The 24792-nt window shown below is 62.2% G+C and overlaps 15 protein-coding genes across 15 annotated transcripts in view; 10 read left to right on the top strand and 5 right to left on the bottom strand.

The window, feature by feature from the left end:
- Nucleotides 1–211: 211 nt before the first annotated feature.
- On the top strand, nucleotides 212–2642 carry RHTO_01420 (microtubule associated protein; the record flags this gene model as incomplete). Its single annotated transcript, XM_016415102.1, has 7 exons — nucleotides 212–754; nucleotides 810–1025; nucleotides 1085–1234; nucleotides 1297–1644; nucleotides 1722–1829; nucleotides 1897–2034; nucleotides 2097–2642. The coding sequence occupies 7 exons, from the start codon at nucleotides 212–214 to the stop codon at nucleotides 2640–2642; spliced, it is 2049 nt and encodes a 682-aa protein (XP_016272892.1).
- A 194-nt stretch (nucleotides 2643–2836) lies between these two features.
- Nucleotides 2837–3926, top strand: RHTO_01419 (uncharacterized protein; the record flags this gene model as incomplete). The annotated part of the gene is made up of 2 exons (XM_016415101.1): nucleotides 2837–2960; nucleotides 3031–3926. The coding sequence occupies 2 exons, from the start codon at nucleotides 2837–2839 to the stop codon at nucleotides 3924–3926; spliced, it is 1020 nt and encodes a 339-aa protein (XP_016272891.1).
- A 143-nt stretch (nucleotides 3927–4069) lies between these two features.
- Nucleotides 4070–4634, top strand: RHTO_01418 (bet1-like protein; the record flags this gene model as incomplete). The annotated part of the gene is made up of 4 exons (XM_016415100.1): nucleotides 4070–4074; nucleotides 4139–4244; nucleotides 4342–4398; nucleotides 4464–4634. 4 exons carry the CDS (start codon nucleotides 4070–4072, stop codon nucleotides 4632–4634), a joined length of 339 nt encoding a protein of 112 aa, XP_016272890.1.
- A 471-nt stretch (nucleotides 4635–5105) lies between these two features.
- Nucleotides 5106–6455, top strand: RHTO_01417 (NAD(P)-binding protein; the record flags this gene model as incomplete). The annotated part of the gene is made up of 6 exons (XM_016415099.1): nucleotides 5106–5420; nucleotides 5476–5687; nucleotides 5750–5781; nucleotides 5837–5904; nucleotides 5969–6236; nucleotides 6301–6455. 6 exons carry the CDS (start codon nucleotides 5106–5108, stop codon nucleotides 6453–6455), a joined length of 1050 nt encoding a protein of 349 aa, XP_016272889.1.
- A 174-nt stretch (nucleotides 6456–6629) lies between these two features.
- Nucleotides 6630–8849, bottom strand: RHTO_01416 (poly(A)+ mRNA-nucleus export-related protein; the record flags this gene model as incomplete). The annotated part of the gene is made up of 5 exons (XM_016415098.1): nucleotides 6630–7121; nucleotides 7180–7578; nucleotides 7641–8262; nucleotides 8321–8698; nucleotides 8767–8849. 5 exons carry the CDS (start codon nucleotides 8847–8849, stop codon nucleotides 6630–6632), a joined length of 1974 nt encoding a protein of 657 aa, XP_016272888.1.
- Nucleotides 8850–8965: 116 nt separating this feature from the next.
- RHTO_01415 (protein of unknown function DUF2034) lies at nucleotides 8966–9793 on the top strand (the record flags this gene model as incomplete). Its single annotated transcript, XM_016415097.1, has 1 exon — nucleotides 8966–9793. The coding sequence occupies one exon, from the start codon at nucleotides 8966–8968 to the stop codon at nucleotides 9791–9793; it is 828 nt and encodes a 275-aa protein (XP_016272887.1).
- Nucleotides 9794–10397: 604 nt separating this feature from the next.
- Nucleotides 10398–11203, bottom strand: RHTO_01414 (small ubiquitin-related modifier; the record flags this gene model as incomplete). The annotated part of the gene is made up of 7 exons (XM_016415096.1): nucleotides 10398–10415; nucleotides 10520–10585; nucleotides 10651–10688; nucleotides 10753–10832; nucleotides 10941–10984; nucleotides 11046–11101; nucleotides 11197–11203. 7 exons carry the CDS (start codon nucleotides 11201–11203, stop codon nucleotides 10398–10400), a joined length of 309 nt encoding a protein of 102 aa, XP_016272886.1.
- Nucleotides 11204–11316: 113 nt separating this feature from the next.
- RHTO_01413 (exosome complex component RRP46) lies at nucleotides 11317–12404 on the top strand (the record flags this gene model as incomplete). Its single annotated transcript, XM_016415095.1, has 4 exons — nucleotides 11317–11416; nucleotides 11478–11591; nucleotides 11655–12148; nucleotides 12207–12404. The coding sequence occupies 4 exons, from the start codon at nucleotides 11317–11319 to the stop codon at nucleotides 12402–12404; spliced, it is 906 nt and encodes a 301-aa protein (XP_016272885.1).
- Nucleotides 12405–12561: 157 nt separating this feature from the next.
- Nucleotides 12562–14402, bottom strand: RHTO_01412 (uncharacterized protein; the record flags this gene model as incomplete). Its single annotated transcript, XM_016415094.1, has 3 exons — nucleotides 12562–13457; nucleotides 13520–14012; nucleotides 14079–14402. 3 exons carry the CDS (start codon nucleotides 14400–14402, stop codon nucleotides 12562–12564), a joined length of 1713 nt encoding a protein of 570 aa, XP_016272884.1.
- A 411-nt stretch (nucleotides 14403–14813) lies between these two features.
- On the top strand, nucleotides 14814–16142 carry RHTO_01411 (uncharacterized protein; the record flags this gene model as incomplete). The annotated part of the gene is made up of 3 exons (XM_016415093.1): nucleotides 14814–15191; nucleotides 15250–15440; nucleotides 15503–16142. The coding sequence occupies 3 exons, from the start codon at nucleotides 14814–14816 to the stop codon at nucleotides 16140–16142; spliced, it is 1209 nt and encodes a 402-aa protein (XP_016272883.1).
- A 48-nt stretch (nucleotides 16143–16190) lies between these two features.
- Nucleotides 16191–20153, bottom strand: RHTO_01410 (protein required for cell viability; the record flags this gene model as incomplete). The annotated part of the gene is made up of 6 exons (XM_016415092.1): nucleotides 16191–16948; nucleotides 17005–17628; nucleotides 17683–18029; nucleotides 18093–19051; nucleotides 19106–19355; nucleotides 19420–20153. 6 exons carry the CDS (start codon nucleotides 20151–20153, stop codon nucleotides 16191–16193), a joined length of 3672 nt encoding a protein of 1223 aa, XP_016272882.1.
- A 733-nt stretch (nucleotides 20154–20886) lies between these two features.
- Nucleotides 20887–21663, top strand: RHTO_01409 (uncharacterized protein; the record flags this gene model as incomplete). The annotated part of the gene is made up of 1 exon (XM_016415091.1): nucleotides 20887–21663. One exon carries the CDS (start codon nucleotides 20887–20889, stop codon nucleotides 21661–21663), a length of 777 nt encoding a protein of 258 aa, XP_016272881.1.
- Nucleotides 21664–21979: 316 nt separating this feature from the next.
- Nucleotides 21980–22691, bottom strand: RHTO_01408 (protein of unknown function DUF3317; the record flags this gene model as incomplete). Its single annotated transcript, XM_016415090.1, has 3 exons — nucleotides 21980–22101; nucleotides 22190–22208; nucleotides 22356–22691. The coding sequence occupies 3 exons, from the start codon at nucleotides 22689–22691 to the stop codon at nucleotides 21980–21982; spliced, it is 477 nt and encodes a 158-aa protein (XP_016272880.1).
- A 167-nt stretch (nucleotides 22692–22858) lies between these two features.
- On the top strand, nucleotides 22859–23847 carry RHTO_01407 (mind kinetochore complex component Nnf1; the record flags this gene model as incomplete). Its single annotated transcript, XM_016415089.1, has 6 exons — nucleotides 22859–22977; nucleotides 23040–23148; nucleotides 23214–23335; nucleotides 23416–23506; nucleotides 23574–23678; nucleotides 23761–23847. The coding sequence occupies 6 exons, from the start codon at nucleotides 22859–22861 to the stop codon at nucleotides 23845–23847; spliced, it is 633 nt and encodes a 210-aa protein (XP_016272879.1).
- Nucleotides 23848–24608: 761 nt separating this feature from the next.
- Nucleotides 24609–24792, top strand: part of RHTO_01406 (Thaumatin, pathogenesis-related protein) — a gene marked incomplete at both ends in the record, with an annotated part of 1337 nt that continues 1153 nt past the window's right edge. Inside the window, one exon of the mRNA XM_016415088.1 lies at nucleotides 24609–24692. Within this exon, the coding sequence (XP_016272878.1) occupies nucleotides 24609–24692 (84 nt within the window). The remainder of the gene's footprint in view (nucleotides 24693–24792) is intronic.

Genomic DNA, 24792 nt, shown 5'->3' with positions numbered 1-24792 from the left:
AGTGGATTCGCAGGGAAGAGAATGGTGTGAAAACGACGTCCGCCTCGTCTCTTGACCCTGCATCATCTCGCTGCTCTCTCGCACCAGCTCTGTCCGTTTGACTGAGACTCGCAGACGCTTTTCGCTTTACTCTGAGCACATCCACACCGGCACCCAGCCGCACGCCGGCTCGCAACACTACGTTCTCCTCCTCATCACCTCTCAGTCAACAATGGCCGACTCTGCCTCGACAACGCCACTTTCGCTAGAGGAACTGATTGCAAGCCACCGGAAAATACTACAAGCGCTCTACACCGCCCTCTCGCCGTCCCCTCAACCCCTCATCGACACCCACCTCACCTCCCTTCACTCGACTCTCTCCCAAGCGGTCGCCTCACAGCGAACGACAGCCGAGGCAGAGGTCGCAGACGCTGAGGCGCGGCTATCAGCAGGATGGCGACGAGTGCATGACTGGCAGACGGCTCTGGGGGAACCGCTGCGCCAGGAGAAGAAGCGAGGCGACGGACCGCTGTTGTCGCTCGTCGAGGAGGTGGACCAGATCAAGGAGGGCATGAAGGGACGGATGGAGGAGCGTGGGAAGCGGATACTGCAACTGCAGGCGAAGCTAAGGGAGTTGAGCGAGGTCGTCGGGAAGGACTGGCTTCAGGTCGAGTTGGAGGCGGCCGCGGCCGAAGGCAAGTGGGAGGACCTTAACCTCAAGCTCGACAGGATGGGCGCGCTCGAGCGGGAACTGTTGAGATGCGAGGCCGAGATCGTTAGTCTGCGCGCTCTCCTGGGTTTCTACCACCGCTGACGCTTCTCCTCGACAGTCTCACCGGAAAGAACTGCTCAACTCGCACGCCTCCGAGGTGTTTGCTCTGCGGTGCGAGCTCGGCATCCATCAGGCGGAAGAGGGCAATCCAGGCGGAGACCCGCTCGACGAGGACATCTTGTGGCATCTCGGTGTGGGCGAGGCGCGACAGCCCAAGCGGGAGATGCTGCCGACGGCGGAGAACGTGCAGCGCGTTGAGGCGAAGCGGAAATGGGTGCGTCGAGTGATCTACCGAGACCGAGACCCACAAGACTGACGCGGATCACTTTGCAGCTTGAAGACGAGAAGGACTCGCGCAACATGCTCATCCAGACGACGTACGACAAGCTCTACCCGCTTTGGACGATGCTCGGCGTGACGGAGGAGGAGATGGAGGACTTCGTCAATCGACACATGGGCTCGACGCAGGACGTGGTCAACGCCGTGCGTCTCTTCCCGTGCAGCGCTTTTCGCTGACGTTGCTGACGCTCTCCTCGCTGGTGCAGTATCAAGACGAACTCAACCGCATGCTCACGCTCAAGCGAAGCAACATGTCGACCTTCATCCAGCGCGAGCGCGAGGCCATGACCGCCTTGTGGGACCGCCTTTACGTCTCGTACCCTCAACGCCTCGCTCAATTCCCGGCATACTCGATCAGCGTCGAGCCGACGAAAGTCTGGAACGCCGCGCACGGTTACGACGAGGAGGTCGTCAACGACAACGTCTCGGAGGAACTGCTGGTCGCGCATGAGCGGGAAAGGGAGCGGCTGGAGAAGGAGGTCGAGGAGGCGGCGCCGGTGTTGGAGCGACTGGCGAAGTACTTCGCTGTCGTCGAGAAGATGAAGGAGCTCGAGGTGCGTCACCTGCCCACGGTGCTTAGCTCGCGAGGTCTGGAGGTCATTGCTGACTCTCTGTGCTGTGTGGTCTCTAGGCTGCCGCGGCAGATCCGAGTCGCTTGATGGACAAGAGTCGCGGCGCGGCGAAGCGATTGGCGCAAGAAGCGAAGGACCGGAAACAGGTCGACCGGGAGAAGCCGAGGGTGCGTTGCGCATCCGTCCCCCTGCTTTCATTGTTCGCCAAACTGACAAGTACCACTCCTCACGCAGCTCGAAGCGGAACTTCGCGCCCTCATTCCGCAATGGGAAGCGGAGAACGGACGGCCGTTCCTCGTCAATGGCGTCTCGTTCATCGACGGCCTCGACGAGCAGATCCGGGCGGAGGAGCTCGAGAAGGAGAACAAGAAGGTGCGCCCGAGCACCGCGCTGCCGATGCTCACGAGCTGACACCAACCATTCACCGCTCACAGCGAGCCAAGATGGGCATGTCCGCCTCAGCAGCACGCCCTCTCAAGCCGCAACACACCGGCGCAGCCGCCCCTGCACCGCTCAAGCGCCAGATGACGGGCGCCTCGGCACGCTCAACCAGCTCGTCGACCTCAACGGGTCCGCCCGCCGCGAAGCGTCTCGCCGCCGGATCTGTTGCACCCACACCGGCCGCCGCCCGCATCGCACGACCAAAGTCGGTACTCGGCGACGCCAACGGTTTGCACTACACGCCGTCCGCGACACCTGCACCGCTCAAGCCGCAAATGACCGGACGAGCAAGATCCGGCACCCTGAGTGCATCGGTTGCGCAAACTCCGCTTTCGGCTTCACAGTCGTCGAACGGGTCTATGGCGTCCAGCGTCGGACTCGGCATGCGGATACCAGCAGGATGGGGCGCGTCTGCGGCAGGGACAGGTAGTCCCGCCATGTCGCCCACGCTCGGAACGGCTGGCGTCGGTGTCGGCGGCGCGCGCGGCATGCTTCTTCCTCAGCCGACCGGCGGACACTTCAGGCCTATGGGGCGATGAGCGCTGTACGACGGCGATATACCCTTACTTTCGACCTTCTCCTCCAGATGTAGTTTGCGTTATTGTTGCCCTGTTGCATTGCTTCACACACTCTCGTACATCCTTAGACGGCACAGCAGCTCACCGCGAGCAGTTTGAGCGAGCGACTTTGCGGACTTGGCGAGATTCGACTCTCTCGCTCACCGCTCGTCGCTATGGCGTTCGCTCGCGTCTGCACGGCTTGCGTGCGCACTGTGCGGCAAGCAACTGCTCACAGTCAGCCACGGCCAACCCTCCCAACCCCTCGCGCCTTCTCTGCCCTTGCCCCGACCACGCCAGGTTCGTCTCATCTCACGCTCGCTAAACTCTCGCTACACCTTGCTGACGACCTGGCGCACCGCGTACAAAGCCTACGCCAAGAAGGCCAAGAAGGCTGAGACGCTGCCAGCCGAGGACGAGGAGTTTGTCGAGGACGAGTTCGAGGATGAGCTCGACGGGTCGGTAGGGGAGGAGCCGGGAGAGGCGGGGAAGGCTACGAAGGACACGAAGGAGTCCAAGTACGGCGAAGCACAGCGGCAACTGCGACGAGCGCTCCGCCTCAAGGGCCGCAACCTCCGCGCCAGTCCTCCCAGTACCCGGATCCTCGAGAACCTCGCCAACAACGCCGAGCCGCACCAGTTCACGCAGGTTCAGGACGCCATCAGGAAGTGGCACGAGCGGAACTTCCTCAAGCCCAACTCGCGACTGCCCGAGGTCGTTGCCTCGCGCTTCGGACGAGGCGGCGCCGCCGTCAAGGCCGTCGACATGCTCGCGAACCGCAACATCTATCGCATGGACGCCCCGTCTCTCCTCAATCTCTACCCTGTCTTCCGCGGTCTCTCCAGGGCGCAGCCGAACGCATCCGAAACGCCGGCACCGGCTGGATTCGACTCGGCCGCCTCTCCAACGGAGATTGTCGACGCCGCCTTCACCCTCCACACCCTTACCCTCGTCTACCACCCCGAAGCGAACAACAACCCTTTGATCGACGCCTTCGTCCTCGCGACGGCTCTCAAGAACGGCGAGACGGACTCACCGCGCGTGCAGGCGATGATCAAGCGGCTCGCAGTTCGCCACGAGGGGCCCATAGTCGCGTATGCGGAGCACAAGCTCCCTCACAAGTGGGTCGCCGTTCTCGTCACCCAGATGCGGGATATTGCGGTTGCGCTGGTTGAGCGGAAGGATGCGAATGCCGAGTTCTTTGCGCATTTGGCGGAGCGGTTGATGGCGGAGACGGCCGGGGGCAAGGCCAAGGCTCAGGCGTAGCATGGGGGAGTAGATATACCGCGAACTAGCAACTATCGTCGTCTTTCTGGGTCACCGCGTCTCTGTGAGGACCACCGCGAGTTGCCGACAGCCCTTTCCCTCCCGTCCGCCATCGCTGCTCTCACTTTCCCGCCGCTGCTGCCATGTCGTGCGTCTTGGTCGCTTGCTTCGTCGTCTCTCCGCACTCTGACACCGTCTGAACTGGCCCACAGGAGCTGGGGTCGGGGCAAGACGCAGGAGTCGTCGGACGTTGATCTCGAGGCGCAGAACGACCAGCACCTGAACGACCTGCACAGCAAGATCTCCCAGCTACGAAGTGTGAGTGTACTCACCACTTCCACCCGCTTTCAGTCCGCCAAACGAGCTCGTCGTGCTGATTCTCGTCGTCGTCGGCACCGCCTCGCCACGCTCGCAGGTCACGACAGACATCTACCAGGATTCGCGGGGGCAGAACTCGTTGTTGGACAGTACAGTGAGCCGAAGAGCGTTCCCGTTAAGCCTGGTCGGCGAGTTGACCCCACCTTGTCCTCCTCGCAGAGCAACACCTTCGACAGCTTCAAGACCTCGCTCTCCAACACCAGCACGCGCTTTGCGCGGTCCGTACAGAGCGGCAAGGGGCCAGGGCGGATCCAGCTCGGCATTGTCGTCGCCTTTGTCCTCCTCTTTTTCCTGTACAAGTTCTCTTCGACTCGCGGTGGATCCCCTTGACCCGACTGTCGCCCATCCTCTCTCGCCGTCCTTCCCCGTCGTCCTCTTGTTGTGTCTCCTGTTCGTGCAGCACCCGTGTATTCTCCGTCGACGCATTCACTCACTTCTCGCTGCGGAGAGGGGGAAGCGAGACGAGGAGGAGAGGGACGCAGCGTCTACGGCGTCTCCGGACACGGCTTGCGACGGGTGCCTTGCTCACAGAACGTCGATCTTCGAATGCTCCAGCACCGCACGGTCACTCCGACGGGCCGTGTCGTCGAGCGAGGCGAAGTGACGCCCACGATTCGCGAAGAGCAACTTCGCTCCTCTCTCGCTCGTTTCCTTCGCTCCCACACCCTCTGCTGCTCAGACTGAACAGCTCTACACGCACAACTCGACGCTTGACACCCACCGCACACACCGCAACGTGCGTCCGAGGCGTCCTCTCCCTCTCACAGCTTCCTCCCCACTCACTCGCCTTGTCCCGGCAGAATGGCACCCAAGAAGGTCTCCAAGGCTCAGGCCAAGTCCGAGTCGAGCAACAACAGCAGCTCCGGACGTGTCCTCGCCATCACCGCCGTAGACGGCTTCACCGGCAGCGCTGTCCTCGAGCTCCTCATGTCGGACAACTCTTACAAGGGCAAGATCACCAAGATCATCGGCTTGACGTTTGGCGAGCCCAAGGAGGACACCAAGGCTGTTCTCGACGAGTACGGCGTCGAGACCGCCCTCGTGGACGAGATGGACGAGGACAAGCTCAAGGAACTCGGCGTCGATACCCTCTGCCTCATCCCGCCCGCTCGCAAGGTGCGCTCAACCTTCGACCCTGCGTCAAGCTTTACTGACACGGTGTCACGCGCAGGACAAGGCCAAGCTCGTCAAGCAGATCCTCGAGCTCGGCAAGAAGTCCAAGTCGGTCAAGAACCTCGTCTTCCTCTCGTCCGCCGGCTGCGACTACGCCGAGCGCGACAAGCAGCCGCACCTCCGCGAGTTCATCGACCTCGAGGTCCTCGCCATGGCGCCCAAGAGCGACGAGTCGACCGGCGAGACCGGCCACTCGCCTTGCATCGTTCGGTGCGTCTGCCTCCTCCCTCTCAACCTTATCGTGCGGTCCGCTGACGCTTCGACGTTCACAGCGCCGGCTTCTACTGCGAGAACCTTCTTCTCTGTCCGTCCTCCGCCTCGCAATGACTCAAGCCGTTCTGACCTTCTCACGTACGCAGACTCGAAGCAAGCGCAGGGCGAGGGCAAGCTCCCTCTTCCCGTCGACCCGCACCACAAGTTCGCGCCCGTGAGTCTTGCAACGACAAAAAGGGGGAGGACTTTAAACCGAAACTGACTTTCGGCTTGCGCAGGTCTCGCTCGGCGACGTCGCCCTCCTCCTCGCCAAGATCCTCACCTCCGAGGGCGAGCACGGTCTCTCCGACGACGTTCGCGGGCAGATGATCCCTCTCACGGGTCCTCAGATGGTCGCTGGCCCCGAACTCGCCGAGGCCGCGTCGCAGGCGCTCGGGACCAAGATGGAGTTCCAGAGTGTCAAGGAGAGTGAGGCGAAGAAGATCTTGTCGAGCGAGCAGGGCGAGGAGATTGACGAGGCCGAGAAGGCGTACATCCTCGAGTACTGTGCGTTTTTCGTCCCTCTCCTTCCTGCCTTCGATCCGACTGACCGCTCCCTCCTCCGCCGCAGACTCCCTCGTCCGCGAGGGCAAGACGAACTACGTCGCCGGCCGCCCGACCTTCAAGCAGATCACCGGCCAGGACCTCACCCTCCCCGCCGCCTTCTTTGAGAGCTACCAGGACTCGTTCAAGCGCAAGAGGAGGCGTACGACCAAGGACGAGTAAGCAGGACGACGATGGCGGCAAAATAGGATCGCTTCGGTTTGAGGGCGGACGCTTAGGTGTGAAGCGCAGCCTGTAGCAAAAAGACGGACCAGCAAAACAGCAGTACCTCCTTCTCATCGAAGTCCGCATCGACGAAACCCAGAGTGAGAGATCGCGCGGGTTACGAGCGAACGGCTACGGATCCACCTGCCGTCCTGGCGCACTCTCGACGACGCCCTTCTTCTCCCAGTCCTCGAGCCAGAGCAGCAGCCTGACCGTACTGCTCTTGGCCTTCTCCGAGAATCCCGCTTTGCCTTCCCGCATCCCCTCCCGCAGCAGCACCTCGAGGTACTTCGCCAGCTGTCGACCGTAGATCTCGAGCAAGCCTTCACCGGCTATCTCGAGGAAAGTGACGAGGAGCAAGGGAGTCGGTTCGAGGCCGATAAGGGGTGGTCGGAGCATGAGGACGAGCCAGCGCCATCCTGCTGCGGGTCGGAAGTGTGGAGGGATGTTGGCGAGACGGTCGGATGGACAGGGACCTTGGGGAGGGTCGAGAGGGGAGGATTGGAGGATCGAGGCGTAGAGGGCGACAAGGCCGGACATGCGCTCGCCATACTGCACGAGCGTCTCGGACGAGGTCGGCGGGGCGTGGCCGAGCGTCTTTTGGTACGACTCGTCGGATTGGCCCTGCGAAAGAAGCGTCGTGAGCGCGACGGAAAGGGCAAAGGCGGGGCGAGTCACGCACCGGCTGCTTGGGCGGCCAGTAAGCCGTGATCCAGAAGCACTTCTTGACTAGTCGCGCCATCAGGACGTCGCCGAGCTCGGTGTGACCCCTAGCGAGTAGGCCGATGACGACTCGCCCGAGCGGGTACGCCGTCCCCAGCTTTGCCGTGACCTCCGTCTCCGCCTGTTTGACGAGCGCTTTCGAAAGGTGGTTGAGAGTCCAGGTGTACGGTTCGGCGGGTCCAGCGGGCGGCCGCAGCGACGTAAGGAGCTCGTCAAGCTGGCCGATGATGCGGGAGATGGCTTCGGCGGACGAGGTGAGCTGGCCGATCTTGGGCGTGATGGCTCGCTTGGCCTGGAAACACGACTTTCGCCAAGCCGGGTTCTGCGAGACGACTGGCAGGACGGACTGCTTGATGTGCTGCAAGTCGGAACGATTCGTCAGCGTGAGTTGGCCAGCACGGGCTGGAGCCTGTAGCGTACCGTCATCTTGGCCCTCCATCGCTCAAACTCTGCCTTCGGCGAGCCCTCGGCATCCGACGCTGGCAGGCCTACCGCACTCGCCTTGGCCGCCGCCTCTGCCTCCTGCTTCGCCCGCTGCGCCTTCGCTTCCTCGTCCTTCTTCCGCTCTTCCTCCTTCTTCCGCTCCTCCTCCTGTCGCTGCTCCTCAGCCTTCTTCCGCTCCTCCTCAGCCTTCTTCGCCTCCGCCTCGCGCATCTCCTTCGCTTTTCGCTCCGCCTCCTCCGCCTTCCTTCGCTGCTCCGCCAAAACTCGCTGCCGCTCACCCTCTTCCTGCTCCGCTTGTCGAATGGATGCCTCGATCGATTCCCACAACGCCTTGTTCCGCTGCTCGAACGACTTGACGAGCTGAGCCTTTTCTCGCGATTGCTGGAGCGCGAGGTCGGAAAGCATAGACTGGATGGAGGAGACGTCGGCTGAGGCTGTTGATCGTGCGAGACCGGGTGAGAGGGACTTCGAGCGGGCGAGGGAGAGGTGGAAGGCGCGGTTTGCGGCCGCCCAGGTGGAAGCCCGCGACTTGTCCTCCCATTCCTCGAGCTCGTCGGGGCCGCCGTATAATCGCGTCGGCGACATGACGTCGGCGCGTCTGTTGGAAGATCGGAAGTGAGTCGGAGCTTGGAGATGAGTGAACGAACAGGACGTACTCTTTGCCCTTTCCCGAACTGACTCCCGGTTTCCGCCAGCCGCCCAAGCCAATGCTCCCGACAGGCCCAACAGGCCACTCTTCCTCCTCGCTGTCGTAGTCCTCATCGCTGTCTTCCTCATCCTGCAACCGTCCGCCCTCCTCGTCCGAACTGCTCAGCAAGTCCACCTCGTCCCGCTCGCTTCCCGACGCATCGCTGTCGTCGTTTACAAAGTGCAAAGGCCTTCGTTCCCGCCGTTCGACGCGCTTCAGATTCGGTGGACGGACGAGGCGAACTGGAGTGGGGTTGAACGGTTCGCCGGCAGCGGCAGTTCGTGGTGCGCTCGACGCGGCAGACGGTCCCGCAGAGCCTGCTCGTTTAGGCGCGCGTCGAATTTCGCTGCAAGAAGGCGTCGCCGCCCTGTCAGCTCCTCCCGAGTCGAGTGAACTGATGAGGATGGGACGCACCGGTTTGTCGGCTTGAGCGGGACTTTGGGGACGTTGTCGTCGTCTTCTGAGCTCGAGTCGGTCTGTAGCAAGCCAAACTTCATCTCAGCAGACCAGCACAGCGCGAGAGCAGGTTGACGTCGTTGCCAACCCTCCTCCTCGAGGTTGACTTCCTGTTGTTCACTCGCTATCGGCTCACAAGGCTACTGAGCGGCTCAGCATGGCCGCGAGGGTGTCCAAACGGCTAGCTACAGCAGCCAAGCGCGTAGCATCAGGTTCAGGCCCGCTCGAACCCGTCTCTCCTCTCGCACCCTCGACAACCGCTCTCGGGACTGCCTACGAGCTCGCCACCGCTCAGTACCTCTCCGCACGGCCTTTCAACGTCCGAGGACTGATACGAGTAGGCGGCGCGAACGACAAGGGGATCGATCTGCGAGGGAGGTGGCAATGGGGTCTGCCGTCGAAGGAGAATGAGGATTCGCTCGACTACAACGACGGTCTGTTTGGCTGGGCCAAGGTCCGACCTGTCCCCGACGTCCGGCAACGATGGGTAGAGGACATGTCAGAGGAGGAAGTGTGGCAGGACGACGAGGACGTCGAGGGATATGACCTGTTGCGGATGTTCGAGGTCGCCGTTCAGTGCAAAGCCGAGGCGAAGGCACTCGGGCCCGCCGTCGTGCGTGAACTAGAAGGGACGATCCTAGCGGAGAATCTACGGCGACGAAACCGGCGCAACATGGCACATTTCCGTTCGCCCTATTCCCGCCAACCCTCACATCCATCTCGCGGCGTCCACCCCCAACCGCTCGGCATCCTCGTCTCCCTCAACGGTTTCTCCGAACAAGCGCTCCGCTACGCAAGCGCCTCGCACCTCCCTATCTCGCTCGTACACCTCGCCGCTCAGGACAAGCTCAAGATGGTCCAGTCTGGCGGGAAAGATGGCGGTATTGAGGCTGTCTCGGCGAGCCTCAACGAGGCGATGAGGAGGGTCATCTCGGAGCCTTTTGCGGAGGAGGATGCCTCGCAGGAGGCGACGGAGACGAATTGATCCGCCACCTGAACGTGCGTCCTGAGCGTCCGCCTCGTTCGCTTTGTGACCGGCTAACATGATCATCCCCAACAGTGATATCGTATCCTGTAAGCTATCCGCGCCTTCGCCTACCGTCGCATCACCCTCGCGACCCGCAACCCTCGCAACCCTCGGAACCCCCATACCCTTTCCTCCCATTCGCACCGCACGCAAGCCCTTCATAGTCGTTACCGCATCCTGTTGTCACACGTACGCAACGCAGAACCGCTCCTCATTTCCCTCTGTTCACCGAGAGCGATCGCGAACGACTGAGCAGTCCAGCCATCCTGTCGGCGCTCGGGCGTACTCTACTGCTTGCGAATACGTCGATGTTGGGAATGAGACGACAAAGAGACAGAAGCTTCGTTTTCACGGGGTTTCGTACAGAGAGGTAGAGCAAACGCAAGGTGAAGAGGGGAGGGGTAAACGGTTAGGCGTCGAGCGAGTCGAGCCTGACGAAGGAAGAGAGCGGGTAGGGGTGGCATTGAAGGAACGAAGAAGGGGAATATGCGTAGAGCGGGAAGAGGGAACATCAAGCGAGACTGGGTCATGCGAAGAGGGAGTCGTGCGCGTCCTCCTCCGTTCAGAGCGAGCCGCCGACCTGCACATCGGGACTCGCGTCAGTATCATGTCCTCAAAAAGCTAGCAAGCAATCCCTCGTGCGAGAGAGAGGGGAGACAGCGCAGCGTAAAGACGCAAACTCACCGCCTCCTGCGCAACGTCGATGACGAGAGGGTTCTCCTCGTTGAAGTCCTCGTCGTCAAAGTCGAGCTGTAGCGCACGACGCGGCGGAAGTCAGTCATGAGGAGTCCGCGAGCATGAGAACGTGCACGCACGTCCTGCACCAACTGCTCCGGCCTCAACTTGTCGCCCTCTGCGCGCGGGGCGTGAGAGCCGTCAGCACCGCGCTTCGTATGTGACTCGAAAGCGCGACGCACCGAACATGAAGCGGACCTCGCTCAGCGATTTGCCGGCACGGTCGCAGTAGGCGTTCATCATCTTCGAGAGCTTGGTGGTCCTGCGAGCGGGTATCGAACACGTCAGCCAGTCTGCTCCGCAATCTAACACCGTTCACAGACCCGCGCACGCCCAGGAGTGGCCCGGATCGCGGACAGAAAGGACTGACCTCTTGACCTTGATGACAAGCTCCGGGAAGCCCGAGCCCTGGATCTGTGCGCGCAGACCAGCGTCAGTAGCGTCTACAAAGCTAGAGAACCGCCCCGCGACGAACCTTGAGCGCAATGTGCTGCGACTCCGGCTTGACCTCAGTTCGTTCCTGCTCCTGGTCTGCGAGGGTGGGATCAGGGCGAGCGGCGATGGCGGGAGCGTGGGTGCTCTCAGTCAGCCCGTGTACGCGCTCTGGAGTGGTCAGCGTGGCGCACCAGACATGTTTTTGATGGAGTGGCTGTTTTGGCGGAGGTCGAGGAGGAGACCAGCGTCTGGCAGAGGTCATTCCACGCCGCACTCGCTCGAGAGCTATCCAGGACGGTGACAGGCTCGCTATGACTGCACGGACAGACAGACAGGCGACCGCTCTTCGCCCGCTCGCGCTCTCGCAGGGAACCCTGTCGCGAGCAGATGGGTCGGCGCAATTCACCTTTGGTGCGCTCATTCTCGCTCGGTGCGACTCGTAGTGACGCTGACAACACCTGAATGGGCACAGGCAACGTGTCTGTCCTCGGCTCCGTGACCGGTCCTGCCGAGGTGAGGCTGCGAGACGAGCTGGTCGACCGGGCGACTCTCGAAATCAACGTCCGGCCGCTCAGAGGGCAAGGGGGTGCGTTCCCTGCGTTTCACAACCACGAGCACAATGCTGACGGTCCGCGTGGCTCACACACAGGCCCGCCGGTCAAGGCCGCCGAATCGACGCTCTCCCAACTCTTCGCTCCCCTCATCCTCCTGCACCTCTACCCACGCGCCCTCATCCAGCTCACCCTCCAAACGATCTCATCCCCGTCCACAACCTTCACCAAGCCCTTCTCGACCGACCCCTCACTGCAAGTTGATGCCAAGGGAAAGGGAAAGGAGCTCGAGGCACCTCGAGGGACTGGAGTGGGAGCAGGCGAGAAGGCTGCGCGGATCAATGCGGCGATGATGGCGCTCGTCGATGCGGGAGTACAATGTCGAGGGATGCTCGTGGCTGTGGCGATTGCGTTCGTGCCGGTTCAGGACGGCGAGGCGGACGACGAGGAGATGCGATTGGACCCGACGCCGGCAGAAGAAGAGGACGCGACGTCTACGCACGTCTTTGCGTTCTCGTTCGGTCAGGGTGTCGGCGGGACAGAAGGAACATGCGCCGGCGTCGACTCTGTCGGGACGTTCTCGGAGGACCAGGTGCGCAACCTGCACTTCGAATGTTCCGCTTACCGCGCTGACACCCCGTTCTCGACAGCTCTTTGACGCGCAAGACCTCGCACAATCAGCTTGCCAAACCATCCTCGCCTTCATTCGCAAGAGTGTCGAAACGAAGTACGGCGTCGAGGGCGCACCACCACCTGCCCAGGTTAAGGCGGCGCCCGAGGCGGACATGTACGATGCGGAGGAGGCGGAAATGAGTGAGGACGACGACCGAGTAATGATCGAGGCTTGAAGTGCATTGCTTGCGTTTCTCAGCCGGTCTTTCTCAGCGGGTGCGACGACGTCGAGCGAGAGATATGCACGTCGTTACAAGCGAATCTGAGTCCATGCAGTGTCCTTCCTTCCCGTCTATCCGCGGGCGCTTCACTTGCTCGCCCTTCCAGACCTCTTCACCCATCGAGACTGCGATACAACCTTCTCAACCTCGCCTCAGCGCTCTCTTCCTCCTCATCCTGCGCAGCCTTCTCACGCGGCACGACCAGCGGCACGCCCTTGCCGAGCTTCCTCTTCTTGCCCGCACTACCGCCAAACCTCGTCGAGAGAATCGGCTTGACAGACCTAACCGCGGCACCGAGAAGGACTTTCTCCCTCCCGTCCCTGTTGTCGTGCGAGTTTGAGCTGACGAAGGATGAGCGCGAATTGTTGGAAGACATGCGCGCTTGGAAAGACGAGAGCGGTTCGGCGGGCTCGAAAGCGAGGCGGTTGGAGGGGCGCTTCGGGGCGGACGGAGGCGCGAGACCGGGAAGTGTGAAGCGTGCGGTTGTCGGCGTAGACGTGCTGCCTTCGCGAGCTGTGGACGAGGCAATGCTCTCGGAAGTAGCCTCTCGTGAACGCTTAGCCGCCGGTTCTGTGTGAGTCGTAGAAGCAGGCGAGCTAGTCTTCGAGGTCGTACCGAAGTTGCCGATGTAGCGGAAGCGGTCGAGGCGAGCACGAGTCTCGTGGCTAACTTCGCTGGACGAATGAGCGAGACCTGCGCTCGGATGGTCGGCGAATGCGTGAGTAGGGTTAGTTTCGGCAAAGCGGCGTTTCCTAGCGGTCGTATCCATGCTGGGCGAACGACGGTGCGGAGGAACAGTTGCCTGCGCGCTCAGCAAGCGATCGCTCGGAGTCGTTGGCGCAGGCGCAGGCGACGCCGGCTGCTGAAAGCCCTTGACCGGCTGAGGGCGCAGCAGAGGAGCCTGCCACTGCGGAAGAGGGCTGGAAGAGCCGTCGCGGGAAGTGGGAACGACAGCTGCCTTCGAGGGCTTCGAGCGAGGGCGAGGAGAAGTCGGAGGAGTCGAGCCATCTGCGCATCCACGGTCCGGTCAGTTCGGGCGCGCTCCCGTGAAGCGAGGAGGGCGGGCTCACCAGGAGATCCTGCACGGCGAGCAGAAGAAGAAGCAGAACTGGAAACGAGAGAAACCGAAGACGCAGCAGGCTTGCGCACAGCCGTCACCGGTAGAAGCGAGCACTGCTTGGAAGAGGTCGACGGCTCCATGCGAGATCCTGGGGGACGGAACGGGTTTGCAGCAGGAGTGCCGAGCGCAGGCCTGGCGCGAACAGGCTGTTTCGAAGGCATCGGATGCTGAGGAGGCGCGGTAATGCGGTCGAGCGTCTTGATAGGCGAGCTCGGCGGAACAGCCTTGTGAGCAGGTCTAGGCGCAACTGGGGCACGAGGCGCGACAGGCGCGGCTGAAAGAGGCTGGAGAGGCTTGAAGGTCGCCGTGGTCTTCGCCTTGGCGGGCGTTTTTGGCGGCGCTGCTGCTGCTGGGCCGGCTTTTGATGCACTCTGAGCCAACATATTCTGATCGAGAAGCGAAGTTGGCGGGGGAGCAGGTCGGGCTTTTGCAGGCGGAGGAGGCTGCGGTAGAATGCGAGATAGGTGAGCAGACGAACAGGGCGCAGAAGAGCCTCGCTCGCAACGCACCACGGTAGCTTTAGGCTTCTCCTTCTGCTTCGCGTCAGATTGCGCCGCCTTACCGCCCGTCGCGCCCGTCCGTTTCGCCAAGGTCAACGGCGTCTCGACAAACTTCAAGCTGGCCGGCTCGTCGACCATGCCGATGTCCACGAAGTCTGTTGTTGAGCCCCACACGAAGCCTTCCTCGTCGTCCTCGTCCCCCAATCCAGCCGTCCGAGCAACGCGAGACGTTGAGAGCGAACGAGGTCCGGCATCGTCGTCCGAGGAGAAGTCGTCGTCGCGGAGAGAGCTCGACCAGCCTGGCGCCTTCTTTGGCTTGTCTAGCATGGGCATAGCGTGAAGCGAAGCAGATCAGAGCAAGTTGGCTGAGAGCAACCTTGCTGGAGGAGGCGAACCAACTCTTGACGAGTTGACATCCGCCTCGACACCGCTTGGAGGCACGCTTGGGCTGCCACAGTGCTTGGATAGCTCTCCAAAACCGCCTCAAGCTGCCTCAGCACACCCCGCACCGTCCTCTCTCCCTTCTTTCCTCCTCGCCATCCTCATCAGTTTCCGAACCGCGACGGTTCTACAGGCGCTTTGACGGACTGTGCTGTCCCTTACTTGCCTTGAACATCCGTAAAAGAGTACCGGTGCGTTTCAGCCTGCAGTTTTCCCCGGCTAATCCTCGCTGACTCCGCCTCGCTCGACAGCCTCTCCTCCTTCACACCTCAAAGTCGCCAGTCTCCGCCCCGCTGGACCGCCATGCCGATCAAGCTTCTCCAGCACAAGTCATGGCACGTCTACAGTGCCGAAAACATCGCTCGCGTTAAGCGGGACGAGGCGCGAGCGGCGGCGCAAGAGGAGGAGGATGAGCAGCGGACGATGCTGGCCGACTCGGAGGCGCGGCTCGACAGGCTGCGGAAGAAGGCGGAGTCAGCGAGCGGGAAGAAGCGGAAGCGGGACAGGGATGATGAGGGCGAGAAGGAACTTGAGCGCCAATTGAAGGGGAAACATCGGGCGGACGAGGAGGAAGAGCAGGTCAGGGCGACGATAGTGCGACCAGAAGGCGGCAAGGGCGATAAGAAGGAGGTGCCGATGACGACGAACGGGCACCTCAATTTCTGGGCAGACCTTGAAGCGGTGCGTCCCACGTCCTGCTCACCTTTCTGCTCAATACTGACGCGAGTCGTAGCGGCAGGGGGGACAACCAGGTTCTGCGAAGCTCGAGTCACGGCTGAAGAAGGTGCTGGAAGCGGAACCGGACGACTCGCTCACCAAGGTCTTCCTGGCGAAAAAGGGAGAGGGCGAGCCGAAGGGCTGGTACGCAGCTGAGGACGGCAAGACGGAGAAGGAGCGGAAGCAAGGGGTTGAGGAGACTCTCGAGCGGACGTGCGTCGCTTTCGCTTCCGATTGGAGTTTCCTGCAAGATCTGACTTGTCTGGCACTCGCAGGTACCGCGACAACGAATCGAAGCGAATGTCTGACCCTCTCGCCCTCATGAACACCTACCTTAAACGACGGGAAGACGTTCTCTCCGGCAAGCCTGCACCGACACCTCGACAGCCCTCGACGCGAGACCGCTACATCGAGCCGACAGCAAGAACGGGCTCGAACCGTTCGTGGGACGACACGCCTCGGTCGAGCGTCTCATCATCCACGCACCGAAGCTCTCGCGGCGAGAAGAACGCCTTTGAGCCCGAGATGCCGTCCCTCCTTCTGCCGAAACATCGTCGACCGCCTCTGTCGGCAGGCACGCGTGCCGAGCGATCAGAACCTGGACGAGACGAGCCTAACATCGTTGGACACCGTAGCGCCCCGACCCGCGACCCGCAGCGGGAGGCGACCGATCGTGTCTCGTCGGAGCGCGCACGAGCGGTCGCCCTCCTCGCATCGCGTCGCAAGGCTGCGCTCTCGTCTTCGCTCTCGAGTGCTTCGACAACACCAGCTCGAAGCGAAGCGGGCGGATTTGGCATGTACAATCGGGAGGAGACGAAAAAAGCAAAGGAGCGGCGGAGAGGCGGGTGGGGCGAACGGAAGGACCGGCGAGACGAGCGAGAAAAGGATGGATGGCGGCGCTGGGAGAAGCGGTGATGACGCTAGGATTGCTCGAGTGCAAGTCGTCGTCCTCACTGCAACGTGCTACGCATCCTCGAGCTCCTGCAGAACTTGCCGTGTCTGCTCGCGAACGAGCGCGTCCTCGTCTGTCTCGCTCACGTACCGCAAGACCGTCCGAGCCCGCACAAGCTGCTCTGCGCCGATCAAGCTGCCGACCGCTTCGCCGCCCGCCCTGCGCTCGCGGACGAGGAAGCCGCCAGTGGAGGAGATGCTCCCGCCGAACGGCATGCGCAGACCTTCGCGTCCGAAGGGCTGCGTCTCGTCCTCGATCCGGTCCCAAGCCTGCCTCTCCTCCCTTTCCCGACGCTCAGTCGATTGGTGCGCCGCAGTCCTAACCAGCGACCCGAGGAACACGGCCGCACTCCTGCGCAAGGCGGGGTGCTTCGAGGCGGTAGTCGTCGGATCCGGTAGCTCCTCCGGACGCCGAGGTTGGCCATCCTTGCCCAAAGGCGCAGGCTCTGGCTCGTCCATATCGCTTTCCTCGTCGGAAGAGTCGACTTCTTCGATGAGGACCGCCGGAGAAGCCTTCTTCTTGCCCTTGCCCGCCAGGTGGTCGACCTTGGATGGCGCCGGTGCCGGCGGACGCGTTCTTGGCGCGAGGGGGACCGTCTCGAGGCTGAGAAGTGTTGTGCACGCTTCGGCGAGAACGTCGGCGTACTGAAGCAGGGCAACCGGGGCGGTTTCGACGCAAGTCGCAAGAATCGTGATGGCGGATGCGCGAAGCGGGATCGGCAAGGTGGCCGTGCGAAGAACGAGAAGCAGAGGTGCAACGACGTCGTCGACTGCACACGAAGAAGATTAGCAGGAAATTGCTTGCAGCAAGGCGACGAGGACCCACCGAACATCCCGAGCGCCTCGCCTGCACGCTGGACAACCTGTACGAGCGTTTCGCCCACTCGCAACCGCTTGTCCAGCTCCCGTGTCCCCTTCTCGCCCTCGCCAACAGCCTTCGGCTCGCGGTCTCCCTTTCTTGCGCCGGTGTAAACTTCAAGCAGGCGCCCGATGACCTGTCGACCGAAAACGTCGACCAGCGAGCTGAGGCCTTGCACGGCGTTGAGGTAGAGGAACGAGTCCTCCTCCTCGATGGCTTGGACGAAGATGTCAAGGACGGCAGGGAGGAGCGCCGGATCGGTCGAGAGGAGGGCGGTGTTGCGGTCGAGCACAAGCGTGCGAAGGAGGTGTAGGCCTTGCGCTCGTACGGGGAGCAGCGGGTCTTGCAAGAGCTTCAAGGCTTCGCGGTATTTGGCGCGAGAGGCGGCGAGCGGGTCGTCAGATTCCGCTGGCGTAGATTCAGGGTGGGCAGAATCGAAGGCGGAAGAGGCTCGACGCAGCGAGAGGACCATCTTGGCTTCTCGCGCGAGAGGAGGGATGAGCTGGGACGAGGTTGAGGAAGCGAGAGTGTCGAGCTGCGAGTAGATGACCGCGAGCAGCGGCGTGTTCGACGTGTCGAGCGTCTCGTTCGCTGTCAGACGCCGTGATTAGCTTGCGCACTTTCGGGGGAAAACAGTCGGCGCACCCTCGAGTACCGCCAGTAGCAGAGTCAACGCAGTCATCGCCATCTCGTCCTTGCCAAGACCGGTTCCAAGTCCCGCATCCGCGTCTGCCGCATCGTCCGTCTCCCGAATCTTCGGCTTCGCCTCCCCCTCCTGTTCCTCGACGAGTCGCAGACCAGCGAGTCCGGCAGGCGCGTCGAGAGTCGGTTCCTGTCCCGCGTTCGAGGCGGCGGGCTTGCTCGCGTCCGTTTCGCCGACTTCGGCGTCGAGAGCGTGCGCAACGAAGGCGATGATTTCGCCTGGCTCGCTCAGGATGTCCGAGCCGAGCTGTTCGACCATCTGTAGGACGAGCTGGAGACGGGTGACCGAGCTGTTCGCGCGCGACAAGTGCTCGTCAGTATCTCAAACACGCAGAAGCGGTGGCTTGACGCACCGTCGCGCGTCCTCAACGTCCTGGACCCCCCGCAAAACCTTGATCTCGTCGAGCCAGCGCAGGAACAGCTGCGCGCTCAGCTCCTTGCGATCAACGTCTTTCAGCCAGCCGACCAGCCAGACCGCATCAACCTGCAGGGACAGAGCTGATAGGTCGGGTTCCTCGCCGTCCTCGTCGACACCGCCCATAACGGGGATATCGTCCTCCGCCTCGTCAAAACCTGCCGCGTAGCGAAGCACCGGCGCACCCTCGCTCGACCATCCCCACTCCACCCTCTGCTGGTCCGCGACGTCCTCCTCGACCAGCATCGCTCCTCGCGGCAAGACGCCAAACTCGTCCCTTTTCTCCCACCGCTCGACTGCCGCAGTCACAGCTTTCACCGCCTCCGGCACTTCCTCGCCCTTCGCGAACGTCCGCAGGAGGGCACTCGCTTCGTCGCTGATGACGCCTTTCAGGGCATCGGAGGTCGGGGAAGACAGGGCGACGAGAGGAGGTCGGGAAAGGTGGGTTAGGAGCGAGAAGAGGGATGCGAGAAGAGGCGCGAGCAGGGTCGAGAGGAGTGATGGGAGTGGCGGGGCGTAGAGGGCGAGGAGCGAGAGGAGGGAGAGGTGCGTCGCAAGGTCCTGCGAGTCGAGCAACACGCCTTCCTCCTTCTTCGCGTCGAGCGGGCCGCCGGGATGCGAGATTGGTAAAAGCGGGCCGTGCAAAGCTTGTAGGACGAGGGACTTGGCTTCGTCACCTCCGCCTTGTCCAGCGGGGCGGACGAGCAAGTGCGCAACGACATACGAAGCTGCGCGGATGATGGGGACGGGTACGATGGACGGCGTGGGTGCAGATGACGATGCGGCAGGTGCCTTGCCCTTGTTGATGGAGGAGGTGGACAGGCTGGCTGCAAGGGAGGATGAGGCGGCTGCGCGGAGAATGTCGAGCAACTGGGCTGTGATGTTGGCGTAATAGGCCTGTTGGACCACGTATTAGCAGGCAACCAAGATCAGCAATGTAGCTGGACGAACCTTAGCGTCCAGACTCGCATCAGTCGGCCGCGTTTCGATGACCCGCCTGACCATCTCCAGCTTCCGTACGCCGACCTCGTCTTCTCCGCCACTACTGGCTCCTGTGCCGATGACTACAAGGAGAAGCGAGCGAACGCCGCCCGGTCGAAGCAATTGCGTCGAGAGCTGCGTCGTGAGAGATTGGCGAAGCGAAGATGGGGCAGATCCGAGGAGGGTAAGGAGGTGAGAGATGGTAGCGGAGGGAGAGTGGCTATCGGAAAAGAATGTACTGAGTGAGCTGGCTGCATACAGTGGAGAAAAGGGGACCGGCGCACCGGTGCAAGAGCCGGTCCAGCGCTTCTCGAGCCCAGTTCTCATCCGCCGAGAGATTCTGGGTGAAATGTACGAGCGATCCGAGCAACGCGCTGAGCAGTTGCGGCGCTACGATGGCGAAGAACTGCTTCTCGCCTTCCGAACACTGCGGCAATCGCTCCTCGTTGAGCGAAAGGACGGAAAGCACTCGCTTGGCGTGTCCAGCGAGCTCCTCCTCCTTGGTCCGCGCATCTCCCACATCGTCCTCGGCGTCTTCCTCGAGTTCCTGGATCTTTGGGCCCAGCGCAGGCGGTCCCGACCTGGCGTTTCCTCCTCCGGCGCCGAATGGCGAGACCCTGCCAATCCCCCATCGGCCGACGATTCCTGCCAGCATCCCAATCGCCTTGATATCCCTCGCACCGAAGATGGGCGCGGTTGGGGGCGGTGGCGGAGCAGAAGTCGAGGGTGCTGAGGCATCCGACGGCGAGAGGGAAGAAGAGGAGCGCGAAGCCAGCGCGATCTGCTCGAGAAGCCACAGGGCCGCCGCAGCCGTCTCCTGCTCTGCTCTAATGGGCGCGCTCGACTGTCCCTGCCCTCCTGCCGCGTAGAACGCCTCCAACCGATTCCTCAGGACATCCTCGAGCGACGGCTTCTTTGCGCCAACTGGGGGCGGTTTCGACGGCTGCGAGAGGCCGAGCAGAATCCCAGCGAGTGCAAGCAAGGGCTTCAGCTGCCCGGCGAGCGATGCCGACGACATGCGCACTCGCAACCCTCGCCGAAGCTGATGAGGATGGGTTGACCACGAACTGCTCACTCCGCTCGCTCGTGGGACTCGATGAGGCTGTCAGGACTCAGAGACAAGCTGTTTCGTTCCGCTTTGCCTCGTGCATCCGCTGCCGCACGCCCAGCGACCCACCCTCCGCCTCCTCGTCCTCGTCCTTCGTCCTTCCGGCGCAGACCCGCTCATCCGCCGTCCTGGTCCGACGACTTCTCTGCCTTCATTGCCAGGCGCGCGGCAAGGCGCGGCATCACCGTCGAACACTACATGACCGAGTGCGCGCTCATGTTCCTCTCGTTCATGACACTACTCAGTGCGTTCTCCATTCCGCTTGGGCTTTGATTCCGTTGACGCGAACTAAACTGTGCATTTTTGCAGATGCTTTCACTCGACGCCGATAGTCGAGACGAGTTCCTGGCAGCCGCCCGACGGAAGACGTCGCCTGCTCCCTCCCGCTTTTCCCGCTTTTCAGTGCGCTTCGTTGGTTCCGTACCCCTGAGTCTCCCTTTCCCCTCTGCTTCTTCCATATCCTAGGAAGCAAGGACTCCTTCCACACTCCGCCGCCAGGCTCGATCCTTCTCGTTCAAAGCCCCGAGGCTCTCCACCTCTCGCTTTCCTACCCCGCTCTTCTACTCCGACATACACTAACGCGCAAGGCACGAAGTGCAATCAAGACTTTCTCACACCAAGCACCAGACCGAGCATCGGCACGATGCGCGGACGAAGGGCCCTCGGCACGCTTCCCGACCGCATCTTTTCTCTCCCCGCTCGGTTCCGCCTCTTCCGCTGCCATCTTCAAAACTCACCACTCTCCTTTTTCCACATTCACCCGCCATCGCCCCCTCTTTCGCTGGCGCGCTCCAACAGGCTCCTGCGCCCGCTCGCATCCTCCTCCTCCTTCGCCCCCTCCCAATCGTGGACGCACCAGGCACGGCTGCAGCGCTTCCGATCTCCTCCAAGGTTACGGATCAGAAAGAGTCGCGCCGGAGGCGGTGGGTCTCGCATGCAACCTTCCGACTGCGCTGCTCTCGAGGGAACTTCCCTCCCCTCAACCTACGCTCCACGACTCGCTTTCCGCTCTCTCCGGTTCTATTGCGCTCGCGAAGCGCTGCTGCAGATCGATGCCTCACGCCTCACGAAGGTGTCGCTTCCCTGCTCCTCCCTCTTGTCCTCCGGTTTCCTCGCGCACAGCAAGACCAACCTCGCCTCCCCTGCTTTCCTCCCTTGCCTCCCTCACAAGGCCCCTCTGACGTCCGCCCTACGACTTACGCTCTCGCTCCCAGAAACCGGGTTTCGCCCACTCGCAACCTTCCGCGACCTTCCGCGAGCTCTCACACTCCCAACTGCGGGCTGGCGATGCGATGTGTGCATCTATGCCGGCGTGTGTGTTTTGCACGAAGGAACGGGTGGGACAAAGGCTGCGGAAAAGGGAGGGAACTGCAAAGTACGAAGGACGAGGCGGGTTAACGAGAGAGTGTGCGGGTGCTAGAAGATGGAGGGAAGAGAGGGTGTAGTAGGACATTTGAGAGTGGGTATTGCGAGTAGTAGAGACATGGGTGTTTGGTGAAGCACCCGAAAGGAAGGAGGAAGGAGGGAAGGGAGGAAGAGGAGGACGGAGAAAGGAGGGAAGACTGATACGACCGCCGTATGACAACCCGATTTGCTGTGGATAGAAGCCCGAAAGAGATGAAAAGAAACGTCGAAGGAGAGGAAGGAGGAGTGGACCCAAAACGAGGAGGAGAAAGGGGAACCCAAGAACCGCCGCTAAAGAAAGGGGAAGAATAGACCGCCTTCGTCGGCGCCGCCTAAAGCAAGTCCTCACTCCCCGACAAGTAGTACCTCGCCCGTCGCGCGATGATCGAAAGGTGGGGAGGGAGCGAGGAGAGGGCGAAGTAGAAGAGCGAGAGGGTGATGAGGATGACTGTGTCTGCGGGGGTGAAACGAGCGTTGGTTAGTGTCACAGGGAGAGAGCGCGAAGAGGGCCACGGGAACGGGGATAGAAAGGTGGGACGTACTGACGAGGAGGACTTCCCACTGCGCACGAACAGGGAGGAGAACGAGGTCAGTTACGCTCGCATCCTCGAGGCGATCTCGCAATCCGTCCACCTCGCAGCATCCCACGCAGCCTGCCTCACTCGGCCCGGGACACGCCAACTGCTCGTCAAGACGGTGCGCACTCACCCACTCGAGCATGGCAGTAGGAGTCACTCCCGAACCCCACCACAGCCTCCACCGCTCGACGTGCCCGACCTTGTTCGGCGGCCTCGTCCACACTTTCGTCTGCGCCTGGGCGTGCGAGTGCGAGTTGCCGGGTGAGGGTTGTCCGATGAGCATCTGTGCGCCTTGAGGGATCGGTGTTGATGACCAGGGGTTTGGGCGGGGTGTGAGAGCGGGTTGCTGGGCGTGCTTTGTGCGCTTGAGGGGTGGTTCGAGCGAGGCAGCGACGAGGGGTGCGATGAGCGGGTTGAGCGAGGGTTGGGGAGAGACTGCGGGACGGGGTGTCGCTGGGTGTGGCATGCGTCGTGCGAGTGTGTAAGCGTGTGTCAAGCTGTGTGACTGCTGTCTCGCATCCACTTCACGCACTCGTCTCAGCTAAGGGAGCGAGGTCTGTTCTCCGCCCGCTCCTCCGCCTCGCCTCGAGACGCGACCCCTCGCGCACCCTCACTCTCGCCCGACCACAAGCCATGGCAGACTCACACCAGCAACAGCAACAACCACAGGAGCACACAGAGCTCGGGCGCCGCGCAAAACTCACACAGGACGCCCTCGTCGTCGCCTCGTCCAAAGTCATCAAGACGCTCGAGTGCGCTCCACACTCGCTCGCGGGGGTTACTGGGGCGACTGACGGAGAGTACGCGTGCGCAGCGACAAGGCCATGAGGCAGTGCTTCCCCCAGCGATGGGCAGACGAGTACCCCGACCTGATACCCGGGTTGAGGGACATGGTCGTCTCGACCTACAACGACGGCGTGCCCGTGCGTGGACCCTCGCCTTCACTCTCTCCCCCTTCTACAACTCACGGACCTTGTTGGTCGCACAGCTCGCGTGGAACGATCTTGTCCGCACGGCCGGCTTCGTCGAGAAGGCCAACGAGTTGGACAGGCTCATTGCAGAGGCGCAGGCGCGCAAAGACGCGGGAGAGGAACCTCGGAACTTGTACCAGTGCGCGAACGTACCTCTGCCGCGGCAACAGGACGGAACTGACCTCGTCGTCCGGCTTCGCTTTCGGTCTGCGCGTACAGGATGGGACTGGACGGCACGATCACTGTCCCCTCCGCTACCGTTCCCGTCCTGCAAACTTCCATCTCCTCCCTGCGCCAAAAGCGCCAAGCCGTACGTCCCCCATCCTCCCTCCCCTCCTCCTTCTCTGCCTCGCGCTGACAATGTTTATCGTGCGCAGCTCGCGAACAAGAATGCCGAGACGTACGCGCGCATCGCAGCGCTCTCCCAAGCCGTCTCAGCGCAAGAGACGCAGAACGAAGAGATCCTCACGCAATTCACCGAGGTGCGTTATCGCCCTCTCCTTGCGATCTTTGCGTCTCCTGCGAGACCGAGATGTGCTCATCAGACGGGTTGGGTTCGCGCAGTCCGTAAAGGCGTTGAAGGAGATTGATGAAGCGGGAATGACGGCGTTGCAAGATGAACTTGTCCGCGTCGTCGGTGGGCACCTCTGATCCGCCTCTTCCCCTTCCCTTCCCTTTATCTCCTTCCCTCCGGCCCTCGCGTACCGGTTCACGACCACTCGACGACCCGACCTCAAGATACCCTCTACGATACCCATCATACACCTGTTGATTCCGAGTATACTCCTGCCCACGTGCATTGTTGTTCTCCCTCCCGACGACCTTCCTTCGTTCCCTTTCCGTCTCGTGCGCTCTTCACCGCCCGCGATGGTTCGTTCGCTGCGTTCGCTCTCTTGTGCTTCTGTGGTCGGGAGGGAGGGATGGATAAGAGGGCCGGGTAAAGGTGCGATCTTCCTTCTCGCCTTAGTGGACCGGACGCTGACTCTTCCTCGCAGTCTGCCGCGCGCTCCTTTCCCTCTCTCCTCTTCGCCGGGAAGACCTAGCGACTCCCTTTCCCTTCCACCTCTCGCCTCGGCAACCTCTCAGCCTCCAAACCTCCTCCACCTCCTGTCCGCCTCCCGTCCGCAGCCCTCTCGCTCGCACACCCCCCGTTCGGCCAAAATATCCGACGCACGTCGTCCCTGCACGCCCCTGCTCCTCGGACCTTCCGACGAACCAAGAACGGACGCAGGATCCGCGTGTATTCGCTGAGGAGCGCCGGCTCGTTTCCCGTCTCGAGGCTGTTCCTGGACTCTCGGCGTTTCCAACGACAGACGTTCTTCGGTCCCTCGTCGCCTCGCTCCGCTTGCTCTTCTGCTCTCTCTCCCTCCTTCCTCACCCTCTCTTACCTCCCCTCTTTCAGCGACGCAACGATGCTCTCCACCTCCCTCTCACTCACGCTCCTCGCTCTCGCCTCAGTCGTGTCAGCCGACCGCACTTTCACGGTCAAGAACAACGTTCGTCTCCTCCCTCCCTCCTCCCTTCCTCCCTCCTTCCCTTCTCCCTCAAGGCCGGCGAAGCTGACGAATAGTCGGGTGTGCGACACAGTGCAAATAC

The sequence above is a fragment of the Rhodotorula toruloides genome (assembly GCF_000320785.1).
Source record: "Rhodotorula toruloides NP11 unplaced genomic scaffold Scaffold13, whole genome shotgun sequence".
NCBI lineage: Eukaryota > Fungi > Basidiomycota > Microbotryomycetes > Sporidiobolales > Sporidiobolaceae > Rhodotorula > Rhodotorula toruloides.
The sequence above is the reverse complement of the archived record's forward strand: the minus strand, read 5'-3'. Positions and strand labels throughout refer to the sequence as shown.